The following is a 22071-nucleotide window of genomic DNA, read 5'->3' as shown; positions in this document are numbered from 1 at the left end:
CAGTTTTGGATTACAAAGAGGGGTAGAAGAGCTAGTCTCTCTTTTTCAGCCACTGCAGTTAAGAATGTGAGCAGCCCACGCCAAAACAACTGCAATATATCCTACTATGTTTTCTTTCCAAAACAGGGAAATACTTTTCCCACCAGGAAACCCTGCTTTGTGCAGACAGTGCCACAGAATAGGAAAAGCGTTATTATATATTCAGTGGAAAACAATCAGCAGCTGATTCTCAACACATAGTGTGGAACTCCAGAGAAGCAGCTCACTAAAATCCAAGCCAATCCCTCCTATGAATGCATTTTAGTGACATCTACAGGTTTGCTGTTAAATTTAAGAGTCACAGAATAAATGCATCTGGACATACAGCAGCATTAGTGCTGGGGAAAGGTAAGGTAACTCTTGCCCAAGGTTTACATTGTTGTATTTAGCATATGAACTCCAATTTTAAATTTTATCTTATTGGTAAAAATCCATCACTTTAGTAAGAACAAAGACTGCAAAATTCTGAGCATGTGTAGCAATTGGAGCTGGGAATTAATTCAGATAACTATTTCCTATCTTGGCCTTAAGTGTGCAATTCGATTTGATGGAATGCTTCCCTGTAGCTTTCTATAGTCCCATAGAAAGATGGGGCTGCCACCAGGCACCTGAGCACAGGATCCAAACTCTCAGTCTGTGATCCTGACCACTACAGAAAAAAACAATACACAACAATTTTGGGGTTTGTACACCAGGAAACAATTCCCCTCTCACTGAAATGTTCTTTCTCTTTGTGACCTCATTTTTCTCCAGTGAAGCTGAAGAAAGAACAAGAACTCAGCGGTTTGACTTTCAGGGGGTTGTTTTTCAGACCTACTTTTTAATTGTGCACATTGATGATAAGAAAATTCATTTTTCCTCTACATGGCATTAAGCTAAGATTGAAGCTGTCCCTGAAACCCAGCAATGTGTCTGTGTTGTTCAATTTCTGAACCAAATAACTAAGTGGTATGAATTAGAACTGTTGTCATTTTTTCAGTATATGCATTAAATTGTATTTCATAAGCTCTCTCAAGGACTTCTTACCTTCCTTCTCTCTCATCTGTAATCATATAACATTCTGGGTCAGCTACAACAAAAATGCTTACATGGAAATGAACCATTAGGAAGTTATTAGCACTTAGGGTAATTTTGCTGACATTAATGCAATTTAGAAGCAGAATAAAAGGAAGCAGTGCCAGTGCTGTGCTCCAGCTCACCCTAAGCAAAGCTGTGAGCCACGCTGATGATCCACAGACCCCAGCTGAGTGCCTCTGAGCTACAATGCTTGTCGGAAAACCTGCTGCATGTTAGAACTGCTTTTCCCTTTTTGGACTGAGCAGTCAGAGACAAAGGCAGTACTGGTGTTTTGATTAGCCACCTGCATCAGCTGAAGGATGCGCATTAAAATTTTAAAGGCTGCACAGTAGAAATGAAAGTTAATGCTCACTTCTGATTGTGCAAAAGTTACATTGTGGACAGGAACGTGCAGGAGACTGAGGTGGTAAAGACAAGATGCTACATACAGGTCAGTACACCCACACCCAAAGTTTAATTTCAGCTTTAACAGGCTCTGTTAGCTTAAGCATTACTTTCTATATGAACGGTTTTGAGAAAAATTTCATGGTATTTTCTAATTGCATTTGGAGGCATCGCTCTTTCAATTTTAAGTGGGTACATTCAGGTCGATACACTGTACTTTACACTCTCTTTGACCAATTTATTCTACAGGGAACTGACTTGGGATTTACAATGCCCAAATAATTTTCTTTTCCCATAGAACTTTCAGGAGTATTTAGGGGAAGAAAGACTTTATATTTTATCAGTTTTCTCAGGATTCCATGGAGACAATTGAGTAATTTCACTGTTCCTACACTTCTGTCACTCTTCAGGTGTTAAAAGGTAAGCAGGGATTAGAAGATATTTAATTGATATGCTTATTATTTTTATTATGTTCCTTAAGTAGAAAATCTACCTAGAGAAGTCTGCTTTATTTCACAAGCTGTTGTAGAAAGATAGGCCATGCCTTTCAAAAGTAGCAATTCGGGTAATTTGAGCAGCAGATATGAGATTTTTGGCAATTGGGCAGATCAGCAATGCTAATCATTGGAAATTCTGGCCAACCCAGGAAGGAAATCAAGATACCTTAGCTTGTCTTAGTGGCGTCAGATGGCTTTGATTAACAGCCATAGAACAAGGATGCTATTGTGCTTGAGAGCAAATTTTAGACAATTAATTTTCATGTATCCTGCAGAAAGATGTCAACTAAAGGCAAACTGATGAAAGAAAGTAATTATCTGGTAATACCATGCACCATACCAAAATCCTGGCTTTTTACTTTGCAAACTCAAATTTGTGTAAGGATCCATTTAGGTTTCTGATACATATAATGGTAACCCCAGTCACTGAAGCTCGTGGTAGACACAGCTAAAGAAGCTACAACATCAACTGAGCTCCTGTGGGAATTGGAGTGCACAAGTGAAAAATTGGTGTCACTTATTCTGACCCTGAGGAAGGCTTCAGAAAACTCTGTGATGTGCAAGAGTTGGACCTTTCAAAAGTGATAAAGTACTCCCAAAAATACTTGTTCCTTGCTCCAGATATACTCCACCCAGTTGAGCATAATGAGAGGGAAACTGCAATGAATCTGTATTACTTAGCAAAAACATAATGTCCTTCATGTGCAGGCAGGCATGAGGAGAGGGAGGCAAGGGAGGGAGCCACAGAACCTTCCTCCTTTTGTCATTTTGTCATGCATGAAAGGATCAGAGGTCAAGTTGTCACACCCACTCTCCTGAAGCCACACTGCAGCCATGTCCCATCAGCACACACTGCATGCAGACAGTGCCTCTGCTGCAAACTGAGCACTGCAGGAGGTCAGGGGGGCTGCTTGAGCAGAAGGAGGGCAGCAGGATTCAGGAAACAGGTTAGTTTAGATCAAACAGCCTTGTACCACAGCAGAAAAGGAGCATGTCCCTGTGCCATAACCAGACAAGCAGATTTACCTGGAAGGCCTTTTGGTTTTGTTTTCCTACTGGCATCAGCTTTGCTGTGTCTTCATTAAATGCTTTTAAGACTATGCTTTACTGGCAATATTGGGAAGGGCAGCGGGTGCATATGACTACCCACATCCTGTGTTTTACTTTATTTTTGGCATGGAGGTTATTTAGAAGACAGTATTGTCACCAACAATTGTCCTCTGCTCAGCAGAGCAGTCACAGGTCAAAATATATTCAGCATGGGACAGATACACCTGCCCTTCATCAGCGCTGGTTTAAAGAACTACATGACTCATCAAGTCTTCAATCAGGAATCGATTTTAAGCCTCAATGCCATTAATTGTGACTGATTTTCCTGTATGAAACAGCAGACTTCTCCAAGTCTGGAGAAGGAAACATTGCAAGATGGGGTTGGTCACTCAGAAACCACATAGAGGGAGATGAGCCTGAACATACTAAAATATAATAGGCTAGGCTTGCCCTTTCACTAGAACAAAGCTACTGTTTTTTTCAAAGCTTTAATGCTCTTTTACCAGGCCCAGGTTTGTTCCTGTCACTAACATTGATATGCAGTAGAGTGAAAAATCCAGGCCAATTTCTCTGCCTTACAGACAAACTCTGCCTCCTCCTTAGGAAGCAAAAACAAGGCCTCTTCAGAACTATACATAAAAAAAAAATAATTCCCTAACGTTCACTTTCTGGACTTGAAGATCACCATGACAACATAAAGGAAGATTTTTGAGGACTAAGAGTTTAGGAATTACTAGTCTAAATATAAAAAAGAAGTGACACATAATACTTGATTGACAGTTGTAACACAAAAAGTCCATCACTTGTGAGATTTTTTAAAAGGAATTGGGCTTAGTAGTTGAAATATACTGTTGTAAAAATCTTGTTGTAGGGATTAATGAAGGCACCTTCACAAAAGGTCTTTAATATTGCAGCAGTTCTGAAACCTAAGAGATATTCAAGAGTTTTTCCTATTGCTTTTTTCCCCCCCTGTAACTGAATAAAGAATTGACATTCTACAAGTTTGGAGAATGTTAGATTCCATTTTGTATCCTACAGAAAAAAGGATTAAAACTATTGCCTTACATGATTATATGGTTTATATGCACTGAATTTATAACATTAAAACCAGTGAAGCAGAGCTAAGGGGAAGGGATTCCATAATAACATGTCCATTAATTTAATATCTGATATGATTAGAAAATACCTTTCAAAATAACATTAAATGTAAACATGGAGATATAACCTAGATATTTTCATTCTAACACATGCACTTGGAAATTAGTAGTATATGTATTATATTCATAAAACATGAAGGGTGCACAATTTTTATTACCACAAAGAGACTGTATTACTACTTATTCATAAAAACATCTAATTTGGTTGAAAATTAGAAACTGGAAGATTATTTTACTTAGGTTTTATGCTTATGAAAAATAAAAACCTTAATTGCCTATTGATATTTTAAATTCTATCAGAATTTCCATATGTAAGTAAAATTCACCACCACTTTGGTTCACCAAAGGTTGCTCCCAGCAACAATCAGGAAAAGTTAAAATGTTGTTCTTGTTTCATACAGTGATGCTGATTTACCACATGTACTAATAAGATTACATGATCAGAATGTGTTTGTGCTCCCATAGGGAAAATATAAATGCATGTTGTGAATTAAATAGCATGTCCTCATATAGAGCTAAGAAAAGTGAAATGCATTTTAAAAGTAATTAGTGCTTACGTACTCTTAAGTAATACTGAAGAATTAGGTTTTTTATATATGTATGATAACCCTTTAAGCACTTAAGTATTTGGTTGATTCATACAAACTTCTCCATGAACTTTTCTTTATTTCTATAACACAGAAAAAAATGGGAGTTTGAATGAACTTGGTTCTTGTACAAGCTGCTGAGACAATTTTGGAAGCAGCAAAAAATGTAATACTTTCAATCTGATCTCATGCATTAATCCCTTTGATTGGAATTATTGCTACCAGATAAAGGTACCTAACTGAACTGCTTTGTCAGGTTTATTCCAATTCAGACAACTTACAGGTCAATAATAATTACAGCTAATAATGGAAAGCTTTTTCACCAAATTTTATATTTGGTAAAGAAAATTTCTCCTTCTTTCAATAATCACTTGAAGCAGTTATTGTTTTAAAATAGAATAAAGTACTGTGTAAAATAGGCACATAGTTATTTTAGTTTTAAAACCTTTTATTTCAGATAAACCATGCTGCTATATACAGAAAAAATGTAAGTCAAAGCAAGAGCAATACAGAATGGGCAACATATTCCTTAAAACTTACAAGATGCTTTTAAAAGCTTCAGTGCACCAGCAGTATGATATATTCTTCTCACTCCTAATCACCTCTACCAAAATGTCATTTCCTTGTAGATCCTGAGCAACCTCAGCTATCTCTCTTTCACATAATGATAAATAAAGTTTCCAACACAAAACTTACAGCACTGGTTTCAGTAAATGACTTTTGCCAGTAAAATATATTGAAATATGACTTCACAATGCTAATATTTTATTTCAAACAGCATCATTCAACTATGCAAACTGTGTTATACATTTAGCAAAGTCTAGGCCTATCAGTTTTCCTTTTCAACTTTCTTTCTCTTACTTCATTATCTTTACATCAGTAAAACTCTGTCAAAATCGCATTTTTTCCTTCTAAAGAAATTCTGTCAATAACTTCCCTCTCATTTTCTTCCAGAATTAAAGTCAAGAGACTACAATAGTGACATTTTGTTGTATACTGAAGTTTGAGATAATAAAGGAAAAAAAAGCTAAACTACTTTATCATGAAGAACATGTCCTGGGTTGTATCATGAGTTCACCTTTGGTGACAGTGAATGGCTAACAGGCTAACAGCATAAACTTAGTGCCTAGCAGTACATCTTTGCAGGAGTGGCAGGCTCAGGCTCTAAGTCAGGCCAGCAGTTAATGTGTTACTGGGACTCTCTGTGTTTGCCCCCTGACTGGGGGCGTTTAGCTTTTAACATTAAGGAGCTGCGCGGACAGGCCGTGATGCCAGTTGCGCAATTTGGCAAAGCGTGGGCTGTTACGTTCCGTTTCAAACCTCTCCCTGTGGCATGAGGAAAGAGAGAGACAGAGACAGAGAGAGACACACATACACAGAAGAAAGAAAGGAGGGAGAAAGAAAGGGGTTAGGGACCATGGCTACCACTCCCCTGCCTTACAACTAGGGCAGTGGCAATTTATTTGGATTTTTTCCTCAGCTTTCCAATCAGCATAGTGAAGGCTGGTTGATGCTTTTGGACCATGTGTGAAAGGTTTTGCAATGGTTTATTTCTGAGAAGTAACTTGATATAACTTCTTATTCTTTGACTTGTGCTTGGTATTACAGGGCTGCTTTTGCTAGAAATGCAGTGTAATCCCATTGTTTTCCTCCCAGCAGTTTCTCTTGGCTTCTCCCTCCCTCTCACACAACTGAGGAGTCAGTGAAAGTTAACTCATACAAGTGCAAAATGAATGCAAATTATTTTCCATTCTCTAACACTTAGGTCAGCCCATATAAAACCTGCTGTCCTTCCTGCAAGGACCACCAACCCCAGGTTTCAGCAGTACTTTTCTATAGCTTCCTCAGAATTAGTGAGTATTAGTGTTGACATTTTGCATAGATATTTCTGGTCATTTGTGTCACAAAGCAGAACAACAGGGGATTTTCAAAGCAGAATCCTGTGAAGTATTGACCACCTACTGCCACCCGTGACTGTGGACTGGAGTGCTCGAGCCATGCTCAGCACCTCTCAAGATTTAATCTTTTCTAGATGCTCCATTTTAAATTCAGCTTTTGTACATAAAAAAGGGAAGAAGGAAGATGTGAGATGATAGCACAGTCAAGGAGAAGTATATCAAACAGAATGAAAAAGGAAATGTTCTTGTTATTTGCAAAACTTTTTGCAGTCATTGCAAACAAGGTCATTTTTTCCACATTATTTACACTCAAAACACAAGACAATTAATTGTGTTAATGCAGTGGAACTTGAGAGTGAAACCAGCCAAACAGAAAGGAGCAGACTGGGCTGGTTTTACTCCTCAGGCTGAGGAAAGCACAAAACAATAAACAGAGTAAATGCCAACAAATTCACTGATATTTCTAAAGCTTTTGTGCTTAATAACACAGTGCCATGCAAGTAACAGTCCTAAAGGAGTCTTGATGTATGACTTCTCAAACTATTTTGTGTGCTTTTGGTAATTAAGAGATATAAAGTATTTCTAGCTGAAACTTTGCGATGGCATTTTTTTTCCAGCTACAACAGAATATACTAGCTCCAGTGGGTCTGACAAGAACTCCCTTACTGCTTTGAAGATATTACCCCTCCATTCAAGGAAAAGGTATTCAGAAACAACATCTGTTTGGCTTGAAATGGATCCCATCTCCCCAGAAAACATTTCATAATAATCATCACAGCAGCAATGAAAAGTTTTCATAGCAGGTTGTACTTTATGTGTGCCTTCAAAATAGCAGCAGCATGAGCAAAGGACAGTCATGCAACACATTAATTAATATTAACTGACAGGAATGTTCTGCCACCCAAAAATTCCCAAGTTTATGTTTTTTTTGAACATATGTCATGAAGTTGGAAGCAGCAATCTAAAAGTAACTATTTTTTTGTAAAACAGTTCTGCCAAAAATAAGCTGCATCTTTCTTCCCTCCACTCCTAAGTGTTTGGAAGAAACTTGATCACCATTCCATGCAATTCCTGCTGGCTACACTGAGGAGCTGACACAAAGAGACAAGAGAAAGCACCAGAGAGATTGCTCACAGCCTGCCTGAGGCCACAATGATGGATGCCTGCACAGCCAGGGCTCTGCTGCCAAATCCCCAGTGGAGTGTGTCCAATGTTTGAGGTGGGTATCAAGCACCCAGAAGGTGCCAGCACGGTCAGTGGGGTAGGAAGGAGACCCCATTTCATTCCTTGCACCAGAGCTTACACCAGTTGCACTGTACCTGTGTAACTACCTACATGCTCCCTTATGTCTCTACTATCAATGCACACCTTAAACCTGTTCAGCTGTGCCTAAACATAACCAGAAGCATCCTTGGGCAAGAAAAGAATAATACAATGATACCTAAAGACTGAAAAATATATGCAAAGCATAGTGGATGTAGTCATGTACTTGGAATTACACTGGATAGAATGTGCAATTTACATGTGTTGATGTGTTATCAGGTAATTATTGTCAACATATCTCATATCATGTAAAGTTTCCACTATGTAGTATTTTCCAAAGCCACAGATTACACCTAGAGAGATTATTTCTTTAAAACCACATATTACTTTCAGATATGAATGGGGCACTGTTAAATTCAGTACAATGCTTTAAATCCCATCATAATAAGGATTTGGATGTTTGCTATTACATCAAAACAGATAATGCACAATACATGTAATGAGAATGAGGCTTGCATATTTGAGGGAAGAAATAAATCCCTGAGGGCTATAAGGTCAAGCCTGATGTTCAGGCACACAGCCATGAACTTGGGTGAACTGCAGTGGAGGGCTTAGAGCAAACACCAACTGAAAGAATTCTTATATTCTCAGCAGATCTCTTTCTCTCTGATTCAAAATTTGTAACCTGCACTGTGATCAAAAGCTCAGAACCTTTAAAGAACCCACAGGGCAGTAAAATATAAAATAGAAAAAGAAGGGGTGGATTTAGTACCAAACACATCACAAACCCAGCTGGTGGCTTAGAGCAGCTAAGTGGAACAGGGATCTGAGGTATGCAAACAGAAACTAAGGATTGCATGCAGAATGCTACTGATTTATATGGCAGTTTTTAAGCTTTACATAATAATATTTAATATATCTATTTCCTGGCTATGCAGGATGACGATAAATTTTTAATTCCATATTATATCTCTGAACATATCCTCTTTTTTGGTGTTTTTGATACATCATATGAAACAAATCCATTTATCCATTAGCAAAAGCAGTCCCGTGCTTCCATATTCTACAAATTTAGGTCATATTTATTCCAAACAAGACATAAACCAATGACTATGGGTATGAATGGAAACAACTCCTTTACTGTAACATTTACGGAGAATCAAATGTCAATCAGAGGGTCATCCAAATAAATTGCTCACAGATTTCAGTGCTATCACAGCATTACATATTTTCATCCACATACTCAAGTAGTTACACAGGGCTTGGAACTCATCACATTCACACACCCAGTAAAGTACAGGAAACTTGCATGAGCAGAGAGCTTTCAGATTTGAGCATACTCTTCAGTGATTTTACACTGCTTTTTCCTAAAAACATGCTGATTTATTATCCTTCTCATTCAAATGCCTCTCAATGGTAGCATTTTAATTTTAGTGATTTTTAAGTAAATATGTTAGAATATTTTAGGACAAAAATATAATAAACGAAGTTCATATTAATGCCATTTAAAAAGATTATTGTGTTATTAAGAAGGAGAAAGCTGTATTTTTCAAAGGGACTTGCCTACCTTGACCTCCTCAGGGCTTCTTCATCTGGATCTTGCACTGCAGGAAAAAATGTTTCAGTTAAAAAACAGAAAGAAAGGGATTAGCTCTTTGGTAGTTTAAATTCTTTAGAAACTTATCAAAAGCATATCTAAAGGTGCATTCACACTTACTCTGCAGCAGTGGGATTTGTAAGAACATCATGAAGATAGCAGTTCCCTAGGGGAGGAGGATGTTAGGAGGTAGGTAGCTATTACAACTACTTTCCCATTCATTTTTAGCCATGTTTCACAGCTGTAGGCAATGATTCTACAGAGAGGTCCTGCTGTTTTGTACAAAGCAGGAGAAAGAGCATCACTACATTAATGGGGGAAGGAAATGCTACATATTTCCTCCTGATTTGGGAAAAGGCCCTGACCTTCCTTCTCTCTACAAGTTCACACCTGTGAACTTAGTACCAGGTAGCCATAAAAACATTTCCGTAGGCAACAAGGTTAAAGCTCTGTGATATTCATGTCATATCTAGTTTTAGATAACAGGACTGATAGAGACATAGATTCCATACAAATGTTGATTCATGAGTTTTTTTGACCTCCAGAAGTCACTTCTATAAAAGATTGTTACAGAAGACATGATACGTTTATAATTTTTTGTCTAAAGCATGGACAGTTCTGTACATCTAGGCTGCAGGAAACCCAAAGATTGCACTGCAGAGACTTGATTTCTAAGTAGGAATAACTATGGGGTCCCAAATGCTCATTTACTGTGCAATCTATTATACTTTTATGCTGAGGCCCCTGGCAAAAGAATTTTCTTCATAAAGCACAAGGTGAGATTGTTCATTTTGATTTCTAAGCTCCCTCAAGTTACACCCAGGATCTTCACCCTTGTGACAACTACATGAGCCTGAGTATCAGTGGCCAACACCAGGGCAGTGAGGAAAGGCATGAATCTAAAATCAGGATGAAGGGGATGTTTTGTTATTCAACTTACTGTACTCGGTTCCAGTCATCTGGGCAAGGATGCGGAAGGACTTGGACTGCAAGTTGGCAGAGCGACGGCTCCAGTCCTCACTGTCATCCTCAGGCTTGTTCTGAGTTTTAAGCACAGCCTGATACACTGGAGAGGCACTGTCTACGTGGGGATCCTTTATAGGGAGGGCACTGCAATTCAGAAAGGGAAATGTTGGAAGCAGCTCTCTGGTCACAGTTTCTCACCCAGCCATCCCCTACATGGCTTTGAAACGAACACTTCTTAAAAAAATATGTAGATCAATTTTATGTTATGGCTGATTCTGTCTCTGAAAGGGCCTGTTATCATTCAAATCTGTTTGGAAATACCTGTTCATGATTCCTCAGCCAAGGCAGGTATACAAGCATGCAGTGGTTAGAATAATATGTGGAGAGTAGGCCAGGCAAAAACATTTATTTCTCTGACCATTTTTGTTACATATTATTTCTTATAAAAACAACTTCATGTTGGTACTGCTTTATGTTCTCTTTAAATTACAGTGTTGGGCCAGTGTACCTTAAGGTTGCAATTAGAAATAAACCCATATTTCAGTATAATTAGGTAGACTTTTATAGGTTTTTCTAAAGACGATTCTTTTTCAAACTGAATTAAACTTCATCTGCCATTGTCTGGATTCATTGTCTACTAAACATGTGAAGCACAGGAAGTCTAGACTTGCACTCAAGACTTGCATATATAAGTAGTACCTGAAATGTTTAATGACAGAATGTATCTCAGAGTCTTAAAACATGCTTAATCATCTTGCAAAGTGATATAACCTGTTGTGCACACCCAAAATCAAAGCTACACAGGTCTGTAACACAAGTGAGATAACCTCGCTTTGATATATGATGCAGGCTAGAAATAGGCTTAGTAACTTAATAGTTTTGTTTTTTTTTTTTTTCTCCAGTGAAAATAACTTCTGCACAGCAGAATTAAAACTTACTATTAACAGAGCTGCAGAAATATACACTAAGGGAATGATGTGTGCTTGGAGCAACTTGGCTCCATGGCTGCTCTAAATACAAGGTCTATTTTTGAAGCAAGTGATTTATTGTAACAGCTTTATGCTATTTCATAAAGAGCTTTGCAAGCAGCAAGCTCAACTTCATGAAAACTGAGAAACAGTTCTGTTAAAAGTTAAGGGCCATTTGGTACAACAGTTGCTTCCTTGGTTCAGGCTTGAAGTTAGTGCTAAGATACCACTGTGCACAGAAAATCTTCAGAGACGTTTAGCCTGTGATTTGAAAGCCTGAGAGGACTTATGAAAAGCCAGTATGTCTGACATTCTACACAGAGTGGGATGCAAATGTTACCAGGTAGTGCTTTAAATATCAGTACTTCCCAGCTGACACACTCCTCTTCTTCAGCACAGGGTAATATACACTGCTTAGATGGATTTACACATAATAGCATGTATTTATAACCCCCACATATGCAAACTTCTCACTTTCCTGAGGAGCCATCGAAGTACAAACCCCAGTTAAGTTTTTTTTGTTTGTTTGTTTTTGTTTGTTTGTTTTGTGTTTCTGCACAATCATCTGTGGGGTGGAATGCAACTTCGGTGAATTTAAAGAAAAACTTGACTCTTCAGTTTAAGCTCTGCCACGAAGCATGCAAGTTATGTAAAAAAGTTCCTCAGTGTGAAAGATGGCCTGTAGGAGGAAGCAACATTTTTGAGCTTCTTTTTTAGCTCGTGTTTCCTAGACCACAATCTTTACAATATCCAAATGCTAGCAGGTACAGAAGGCAGAATGCAGACTTGTTTATTTTGGGAAGGCTCTGCCATTAGTGCTACTCCTGTGTGCAGCAATGGACAAAATGGTGCCATAGCCTTCTTTAGGTGGAAGAGGGGAGAGAGAACAGTAATCCTCCTCTTCTGGTCCATCACACATAATAAAAGGGCTTGCTGAGGCAGGAAAGAAAGAACAGCAGTGAGTTCTGCCTTCTTTTTCCTTCTGCAGGAATAGTCTTTGCATGGCAAAGAGATTCTCTGTAATACCAACAGTAAGTCACAGCAACACCCTCGGGACTTTGCTGCTGCTGCTTCTGACACTTGGCTATGCTGAAAGGTCTGACATGGCAATGTTCCCCAAAAGGTGACCCTGTTTTCAAGTCCCCAAGTTGCTTCAGGGTGCTTCACATCCAGAACCTGCCCTGTATGAATACCAGAAGTGACTGCCTGATGTGGACCAACACTTAATTTTATATCCCCACACTGACTTCTTAATCGTGTGGAAACTTAAAAACCTGCTGTATGGGACAGCAAATTTCCCAGCTGAACACTGTTCTAGAGTGGATAATAAACCATTGGATAGACAGTGCTGCTGGTTTCAACCACAGATCACTGTGGCAGCAACAGTGTGCCAGCCACAGACAGTTCAAATTCCTCTGTTTAAATCCTCTAGCTCAAATGCTTTGTTCTTATATTATTACCTATGTGCAAAAAAGCAGTTCAAAGGTTTATGTATAGATATGCCATTAACTTGAGCATTGTTAAAAAACTAGGGCTGGAGGCTGGACCACAAATTTCACAGTAGCAATGTGTGGCATTAATGACATATTAATATCCTTACGGTAGATGATTAAGGCAGGAAATGGAGCTTAGTGAATTAACCTCCCCAGCATAGTGAAACATGCACATATAAATTGAACTAAATTAATACAATACATTGGACTATTTCCAACTCTGTCTTTAATTCAGCAGGCCTTTTTCTTTTTTAAAAAAATATAATTATATTGTGGATGAATAACTAGGACATATGAGCCACTCAGCATGGAAGTGTAAAACAGAGCGCATCGCTTATTATGAGCATTTCATAAACCTAAATGTGACAGTTGATTCTTAAAGACAGCCTAAAGATGCACATAACCATGTTAATACCTCTGTTATATCTCTTTGTAATTTAATTTCTTTCCATCTGGGTGTGGATGTGCAGAAATATCATGCATCTTTAAGCATATTACTTTAAATTGATGTTACTGAAAAAAACCCCTCTTCCCAAATGGGTTAGAGCTGTGCAGGTTTTTAATCTAGAGCCTAAGGTATTCTAGTAGGAGTCAATAAAAATTATTTTCCTTTTTCTTATCATCATTTAAGTCACACATTTTTACCATTAAAACGAGCTTTAAAGACAGTCAAACTTGAATAAGTAGCAATGGAATTTTATTTTTTGGAGTTCATTATAAACTGTGGCTTACTATGTGAATCCTCCCTGGAGTCATTATGCAGATTTAATTTCAGTAGTTATTAAGTAAAAACTTAGGAACACTGCAGTGTTCTACCCCTGATGTAGACATACAACAAAATAATGTGGCATCAGGTATTAGATGGATTCCAGCTTTTTAAAAAAAAGCTCTAAGACGTAAAGTCTCCACAACCCAAAAAACAGAAATTCATGTAGACTGCTAAACAGCCAGCCAAGTTGACTTATTGTAGAGGACACACAAGACCTTAGTTTGTACAATCACGTTATTGATTCTTCTACTTCAGCTGTCACATCTTATTCCAAATAAAGGTGCTGGATTTATGTCTTTATACAACTTGTGAATTTGGCTAAAACTGCATAATGGAATTTAGAAGTGGTTTGACAGAAATCTATTCAAAATGCACTGTCCTCATTGTTTTACTTCAGCCACCTAAGTCCTGGTTCTTGGTTTAGCAATATCAATTAAACTAGAAAAATATATAAAGTCAGGGCATTCAAAATTTTCTACCTTTAAGTTTCAGCATGGAGTCTGAGTAGGAATAATTGTGTCCCTCCCTTTATGTTTTCCATGGTGGTCCTGTAAGTATGGCTTATTCTTAAGTGACAAGAGCCTGACTCTGATGTCATGAAGTTACAATATCACTGATTTCAAACGGTCTAACTAGAAAATGAATTCATATCTTAAGCCTGTCTGTCCTTCTTCACTGATAAAATAAGTAGCCTGTTTCCAGCTGCTGTCTGCCCTTCAGATGTGCAGGCTGAGTGTGCTTACCACCCTACAGTTGCATGTGGACAAATTAAAAGGACTAAGATTATTAATTAAGAACAAGACCAAATTATAGGCTGATAACTGAGAGAAAATGAATCAGCACACAATTTGGTCTGCTTTTATATTAAAAAACATCTCACAAAAATACTTACTTCTGCATTAAGCATAATCTTAACCCACATTTGATTGATTAAGCAAGCTAAAGAACACACTGGTTTCCACTGAAATTAAAGTTCAGAATATCACAAAGGGAACAAAAGGAAACTTATAAAATGAAAAGGATCCACATATGCAGCATTAACTTTATAATAATCTGATCATTTAAATAGATAATTTTTTAAAACATTACTAGTTGCATTATATAATGCTACAGCATTTAATAGAAAGTGCCAATGTATCATAAAATGTCTCCTATAATCCACACCAATGAAGGATGTGAACCCTTACAGAGAACAAAAATGAACTTCTTTGTATTTCACTAACTGGAAAAATGAGTCTACTCAACACCTATGGAGATTCACTGAGTCATGGCCAAAGCCAGCTAAAGGTATTGCTTGTGATCCATCATGAGGGAGAGCTGTGATAAACAACAATATTGGTGCAAAAACTTAGCAGAAAAGAAAAACAATTATAAAAAAGGGAGAAAAATGGCCAGCAAAAGGGAGCACAATCAAATATATAAACCAGCCTCATTCTGAATAAGCCTGCAGCTAGCATATGGAAAAGAAACTACATTAAAGTACGTTGCCATACCTGTATTTTGGTGTCATACCAAAGGAAGGCAATTTCTATTTTGGGCAGAAGCACACCCAGTAAGAGAGAAACCTGGCTACATTTATTGCATATGTTATTTCAGAAACGTTATTACAACTCTGGATAAGTTAATCAGGTAAGATTACCAGAAACGTGCATTGGAAAAGCAGAGTTATTCAAGATCAGGGGATTTTGCCATAGTCCAAAGGATCTGTGTATAACACATATACTGTATGTAAACTGGGGATAGGGAAAATACAGCAAAATACTCTATTCTGAAGAATAAAACAGCAGTCAGTGCTAAATAAATATTTTACATTCTTCACGTCTCAATAAAAATTCCACCCCCCTTTTCTGTCCTTTCTGAGCTATGCATATAATAGTGACTATTATAAATCATGGTTGTCAGGAATGAAAAGCCATCCAATATCATATACACACAATGACATGTATTTTTTTGAAGTTTACCAGTTCTAGGAGGAATACAAAATGTAGGGTAAGATAAGGTACCCCTTACCATGATAGGGGGGTTGGAACTAGATTATCTTTAAAGTTCCTTCCAACAACAAAGCATGCTATGATTTTCTAGTGATCCATCCTTTTAACTTCAAAACATAGAAGTGTTTTTGGACACTGTCTAGGATTGATAGGCATTTTTCACATGTGTAATATACCCCAGAAAAAAAGGAAGAGTCCAGGAAGAGCAAATGTGTCATGCAGGTAGGGATGTTACAAGTACCATGCAGAGAAAGAGCATTCCACAGAAGGAAATAACCTTACCCAGCAAATTCTCCACCCTGGGCTTGTGCCTGGCCTGCAATTGCATCCATGATAGCATCCTGGGAATACATGCTGATCGGGGTGTTATACTGCGCGTGAATTATGGTAGCCTTGCCGCCAAGGCCCTTCACCTCAATGGGTTTGTGGGTAGACAGGGCAGAGTCCTTCAGGACATTGGGGTTGAAACGCTCCGTGAAGTCCGTGCTGGGTTATGCAAGAGTGAGGTTCCACAGAGAAGGGAGGGGAAGAAAGGAGAGAGGCGTGAAGTTAAGTGAGGGAAGCACCACCAAGAGAGGAGTGTGCACGTCTGTTCATGGCATCTCACCAGCAAAGCTTCTCATCAGAGAAGCACAGACAATGAAAGTACCAAGTCATGGCAAAAATGTGGCTGTGCTAATGGATGTCATTTTTGAGTTGGCTTATGACGTATAAAAAGGAAAAAAAAGGTGAAATAGCTGTCACTGTATTAAAATATCACAAAAAATCTGTAAGTATTTGTGTGATACTTACATATACTAAAATTCTGTTATATGCATATATATATCTAAATGTATACAAACATGCATATGTATATATGATATCCATGGGATGTACATGCACAGTGCAGAGAATACCCACTTCTTTTTTTATCCATTTGTTTTCAGAAGGGTGTTACAAAGGTCTAGAAAGTACAGTGAAGCATACAGGTATCAGGTTCTCTATTATTTAGAAGGTTTAAGTACTTTCTGTCTGTGTTATTAATCACAGTGAAATTTAGTACTTGCACCTTTTAATCTTCAAGGCTTTCCTCATAAAGACTAAATCTTCCCAAAATCTCTGTACAGCCAGCCTGAAGTGCTGCTATGGCATGATAAATGTTCAGTCCCAGATCAAAATATGCAACATTGCAACCAACAGGACAAGCGCAGTTGGAAGAGTTGCTGCCTTAGTTTCCAAGTGACTCCATTTACAAGGAAACATTTTGTATTTGACAGACTGAGCCCCTAAAGCAAGCTAACTGAAGTTTCCGTGACAGCAGAATGAGTCAGTTTGATGTCAGACTGTAGCCAGAGAACAGCTGGTATTTTTGTAGGGCTGAGTTGTACATTGTTCTAGTCCTAGAGCTAGGACTGAGCACTGCCCAGAGCTCCAATGACCAATGTCAGCCACTCTAGTGGCTGCTCTTCAATCTATGGGAGAGCCAGTGAATCTCTAGTCTGCTGTTCCTGTCCTGCCAGCAGCAGGCGGATGCCAGCAGGAGGGATGCCATGCACTCACTAAACTGGACAAAACTGGGAATTCCATCCTTTGTGAAATAACAGATATTTCACAAATTTTTCATTCAGAACTGAACCCAAAAGCTGGAAATAGATATTTTTCCCCCAGCAGAAGAACTGCTGAAGAATTTAATTCTGTTTGATTGGAATAATTTTCCTTTTCAGCTTAAGACATTAGATTCTAAATTTATTGCCTAATATTGTTTTTCTCTTTACACACACAACAGTGTACCTGTTTACCACGGGTAGCCCTGGAGGCTCAGAGTTAAAACTGAACCCTCAACCCAGCATGATGAAAAAGGTAAAATCAAATAAGGCTGGTAGCCATCTGACTTAATTATCTGGAGACTATCACAGGTGCTGTGCCACCTCTGAAGCCAGCCAGGAGATTCTGCTCTGTTTTCAGCCTTTTGTTTGATGGGATGCCCTGACTGAGGATGGACAGAGAGAGAGACAGTCACACATCATTGCAAATCCTTGATAGAACATCGACCACCACATGTGTGAGGACCAGAGACACACAGGTGCACATGCTGCATTACAGCCACAGCCTTCACTTGCACATGCCAATATTTTAAGGGAGGGAATTGGGAAGCAGCATTATGCAGTCAAAAAAAGTGAAAATTATCTTTTTACCAAGACATTCTCACATTTAAAACACATCTCCCTTAACTATTCATCAACTCTGACAATTCTATAATTACAGTGACATCATCTCTGGAGGGGTGATGTGCAGAGACGTGCAGGGTTCTGTACTGAGCATGCACATGCCTGACTTCAACAATATCTCTTTTCTGTGTAATACCCTAAATAATCACATGATAATTAAAAACACACAGGTCCTCAAGATCTTGAATTTAGTGTTCTCTTTCTTTCACACTGTTGGAAGTACTAAAAAGATTCTAAACCCAAAATCTGAGAAGATTGTGTGAAGGAAAGGACAGAGGTTAAATATGTCACCTTTAAAGAATAATGTTCTAAGCAATTAGCTTCCAAAGTCAGTTACAGAAATCAAAGCTACTAATGTCAGAACAGCCTAAACTTCCCTCATGGTAGCAGCAGGAGTCATTTGGGCTTTCACTTGTGGTCTTTAAACAATTTTAGTGCTGTTTTTCAAGAAGTTGTAGTCACATTACATACATCAAGGCAAAACTTCCACTGAAGTTAATAAGATTATGATAAAAATAACAGAAAAAACGTACAGATTTCCAACTGCTGAGTTCTTTTTCTAACTCTGGAAGCAAACAGAAGATGTTAGTGCTTGTAAGGAGTGCTGGGCTCTAGGACAAAGTGGCAGAGGTAAGGCTGCAGAGAGACCACCTCTGCAAAATGAATACAATCTTTCTCCTAAGCTACAAAAGGATCAGGAAAAATAAATCCCAAAGCAAGTAAGATTACAAACACCCCTATGAAGTGACTTCTGCTTTCTAAGACAATCCTGTCAGAATAATTATTAATGTAAACTAGGGTTTTTCACTCCAAAGGAGTTACATCATCACACCCACACCTCACTGAAATAAACAGAGAATGCAAGATCCATGTAAATTATATGCACTAAATATTATTTCAACTTTATGTATTCTATTACTTCTAACTTTGCACTGTCAGTTTAAATTTGACACTTAACTATTAGAATTATTTATTTTCTACTCAGTTTAACCCAGTCTCCAGCAATTAATGGACAACACTCAGGTCAGAGGCAAAAAGCAAGAGTTTAGAGACAATCCTCTGCCCCTAGAAAACTAAACGTCAAAACTGAGAACTCTGTGAAGTCTCCTAAATAAAGCAGATCAATCACATTTTCAAGTTAATAGTTATTTCTTTTTTGGGCAATAGATTTATCAAGGTAAATTACTTCATTTATTTTTTTCCCCTATATCAGTATCTTACTCCAACTTAAATTTGAATTTTAGCAGACTTTAGAAATTAATTTAACATTGAAGCTAAAAGTACTTTACTAACATACCAAAAAGAGCTCAGATAATGCTCTCCAAACTTTGAGGGCATAAAGATGACTTAAAGATTTAGGAGGACTTAAACCTGCCCATAGAAGCAAAACCACCTGAAAGCTTTTAGAAGAACTGGGCAGGTTCAGGTGGCAGCTCCATTCACAGCAGTAGAGCATCACCAAAAATGCCAAGCGGGAGCACTGCTGGACAGCAGGGGCAGCGCAGGGCGCCTGCCATACCAAGCAGACATTTAAAAAAAATACTTGCACTTGCAAGCAGACACAGCAGGAGCACAGGGGATCATGCTACCCCAGAAAACACATCTTCACACACACAGCATCACACAAATATTTGGCACTACACAGAGGTGATACTAACTTGGCAGCGGTGTTGGTTATGACCTAGAAGAAGAGAAAGAGAACAAACAACATCAAAACCAACCACACACAAAAAAGTCAATAGTTTGTAGAGTGCAAAGGGTAAAGGTATTTTCAAAAGAATACTACAGCTCTTCTTAGACCATATACAAATAAGAACAAAAAGTAAATGTATGCCTAAAAACCCCAACATGATTAAGAAAGGAAAAAATGCAGGGATTATAGTTGATCCACCAGGATTTAGTAGAGTACCATGGCATTTTGGCTGACTGTTGAACGCGATCTTACTGGTGTGCATCCTTAAATTACTACTACCAAAGTGAAGGGAGGAGGGAGCAGAGGGAAAAAAGGAGGATTTTCAGAGTATATTCTCACCTGAAAATAGCAAATGAGTGGTAGGGACTATATTTTTCTCGTAGATACTGAATATTCAGGGATAAAGTCTGTTTTCAGGCCACCCTCAGAGCTGGTTTTACAAGACTGATTTTTAAGCCTTTTACATGCTGGAGAAGATCCAAAGAATATACTGGTAAATGTTTTAAAGCTAAAACTAAGGAAAATGCCTTTGTATATAACAAAGTATTTGCCTAGATCTGACTGCACCTACATTATGCCAAGAAGCATGTAAGCCAATTAACTTTGGAATAGTCATTCCTAGTCTATTCCACATGAATCAAAACAAACTACACTTGCTATATGTTTTTTGGGATATCCATATCAGTATATTTTATTCCAACTGTTTCTATACAGTATGAAAAAAATGTATGTTCACACTCCATTCCTGCATCTCTGCATAAACCAGTGATGGTGCTTGCACAGTAATTCCAAAGCACCATAGTACAGGATAAAACTGGGAGTGCAGAACAGAGGGTGCTCAGTCTGGACTACAGTACTGTTCCTAGTAACTCTTTGTGGTGGTTGCACAAAGAGCAGTAATGGGCTGTGATAATTATTTTAACTTTTTTTTTCCCCTGAAGCTTAGAATACCCACATTCTGCTCTTGGTTGAAGACTAATTGATCCTATTTTGTGCAAAATAAACAAGAGATCCATGGTCAGTTAATAAACTTCTCTTTTTACTCGGCTGTATGGAATGCTGTTGACAGAACTGGGCACTGAGGAATCCAGCTTGCTGCTGTGACATTTCTGTGTCTGGGACTGATACAAAATACCGGACAGCAAAGCTACACTATTAAAGAGAGACGTTGCAAGTGGATTTGACCCCTCCTGCTTTTTTCTTGCAGAACCTTTGATATTACTGCTTCTTCCTACATATGATTTTTTTGCCTTGGCTCATCCAACAGCACTTTTCATGATCAAAAGCTCCCTAATGAGCCAAAGTTGCAGTAAAGGCTTTGCACTTATGCATTTCCATGGTAAAGCAATCACTGATCGCCCTCTGCATCTACTGGTCAGATGCTCAGATTTGAAAATATTCTTCTAGCTTTATAAACTCTACATTAAGCCAAATGCTTTTACAGGAACTGTTAGAGATATATTAGGAACAAGCTGCAGCCTTTAAGCACATCAGTGATCCTATATCCATTTTAGGTGTATGCCAGACAGCTGGGCACTCATTTACAATGAAACCAAGTGTAATGGTATCATTTTCTGACTCATCCAGGCATCTACCATACATATAAAATAACATTTTCAAGGCAGAACTACCAAACCCCCAAAATATGCCTTAATTAAAGGAATATAAAAGTATGTCCAAAGAAAAGAAACATTATGTGCACACACTAAGAACAGCTCAGTAGTCACATCTCGGTAAAGATTTTTGAGATGTAAAGAGGCTGCTATAAAGCTTCCTTCAAAAAGAGTAAAGCTTTGCTTCTCCTTATGTTTAGGATGTGATGAGAAAATTCCTCCCAGTTCAGAGCCACACATTATTTTAGTTTGACTCTATATAGGGACATGTCTGGAACACCCGGCTTGCTGCTCGCAGAGGTCACACAGTAAGAGGCCAGTAACCCAAGCCACCTGGCACGTACTTGTGGGACAGGTATTTGCTGCCCTTGACCTACAGTGTGAAAAATAACTGACACTGGAATGAAAAAGACGCACGTTACAAACTATGACTCACTGTTCATATTTATTCATACACTCCAGAGCTTTCAGCACATCACGTTCCACACTCCTAACAGGCTATCTTATTTTTTACCATGGGTCAGAGTGATAAAGCTTTAACTTAAAGTGTGTCAGAAAAATACATGCTTTGTTATTCTTCACAGATCAAGGAAATAATCTCAAAATTAATTTCAGCTTCTTGATAGAATTTTCCGAAGGGCTTAGCTAAACCTGTAACAGCAATTCACACAAGTTTAAATCATCTGGTGAAAAGGGCACAGAACTGAAACATACCTTAAGATCACACCTCATCCTTGAACTTTCTTGCAGCTTTTACCATACAGCTAAGTGCATGTTTGTGAAAGGCACAATGAATTCAGTTTTGGAGCACCACAATATCAC

The 22071-nt window shown here is 38.2% G+C and overlaps 1 protein-coding gene across 10 annotated transcripts in view; it reads right to left on the bottom strand.

Annotated features, from left to right (window-relative positions):
* Window positions 1-22071, bottom strand: part of LDB3 (LIM domain binding 3) — a 115221-nt gene that overhangs the window by 33306 nt on the left and 59844 nt on the right. For all 10 annotated transcript variants that reach the window (XM_085583277.1, XM_077784543.2, XM_085583278.1 and 7 more), the window contains 4 exons: window positions 19602-19624; window positions 16019-16222; window positions 10490-10659; window positions 9520-9556 (listed from right to left, as the gene is read on the bottom strand). In XM_085583277.1, coding sequence (XP_085439403.1) covers window positions 9520-9556; window positions 10490-10659; window positions 16019-16222; window positions 19602-19624 — 434 coding nt within the window. The remainder of the gene's footprint in view (window positions 1-9519; window positions 9557-10489; window positions 10660-16018; window positions 16223-19601; window positions 19625-22071) is intronic.

Source organism: Lonchura striata, chromosome 6 (assembly GCF_050655825.1).
Source record: "Lonchura striata isolate lonStrDom1 chromosome 6, ASM5065582v1, whole genome shotgun sequence".
Classification (NCBI taxonomy): domain Eukaryota; kingdom Metazoa; phylum Chordata; class Aves; order Passeriformes; family Estrildidae; genus Lonchura; species Lonchura striata.
This window is presented reverse-complemented; position numbering and strand designations above follow the sequence as displayed.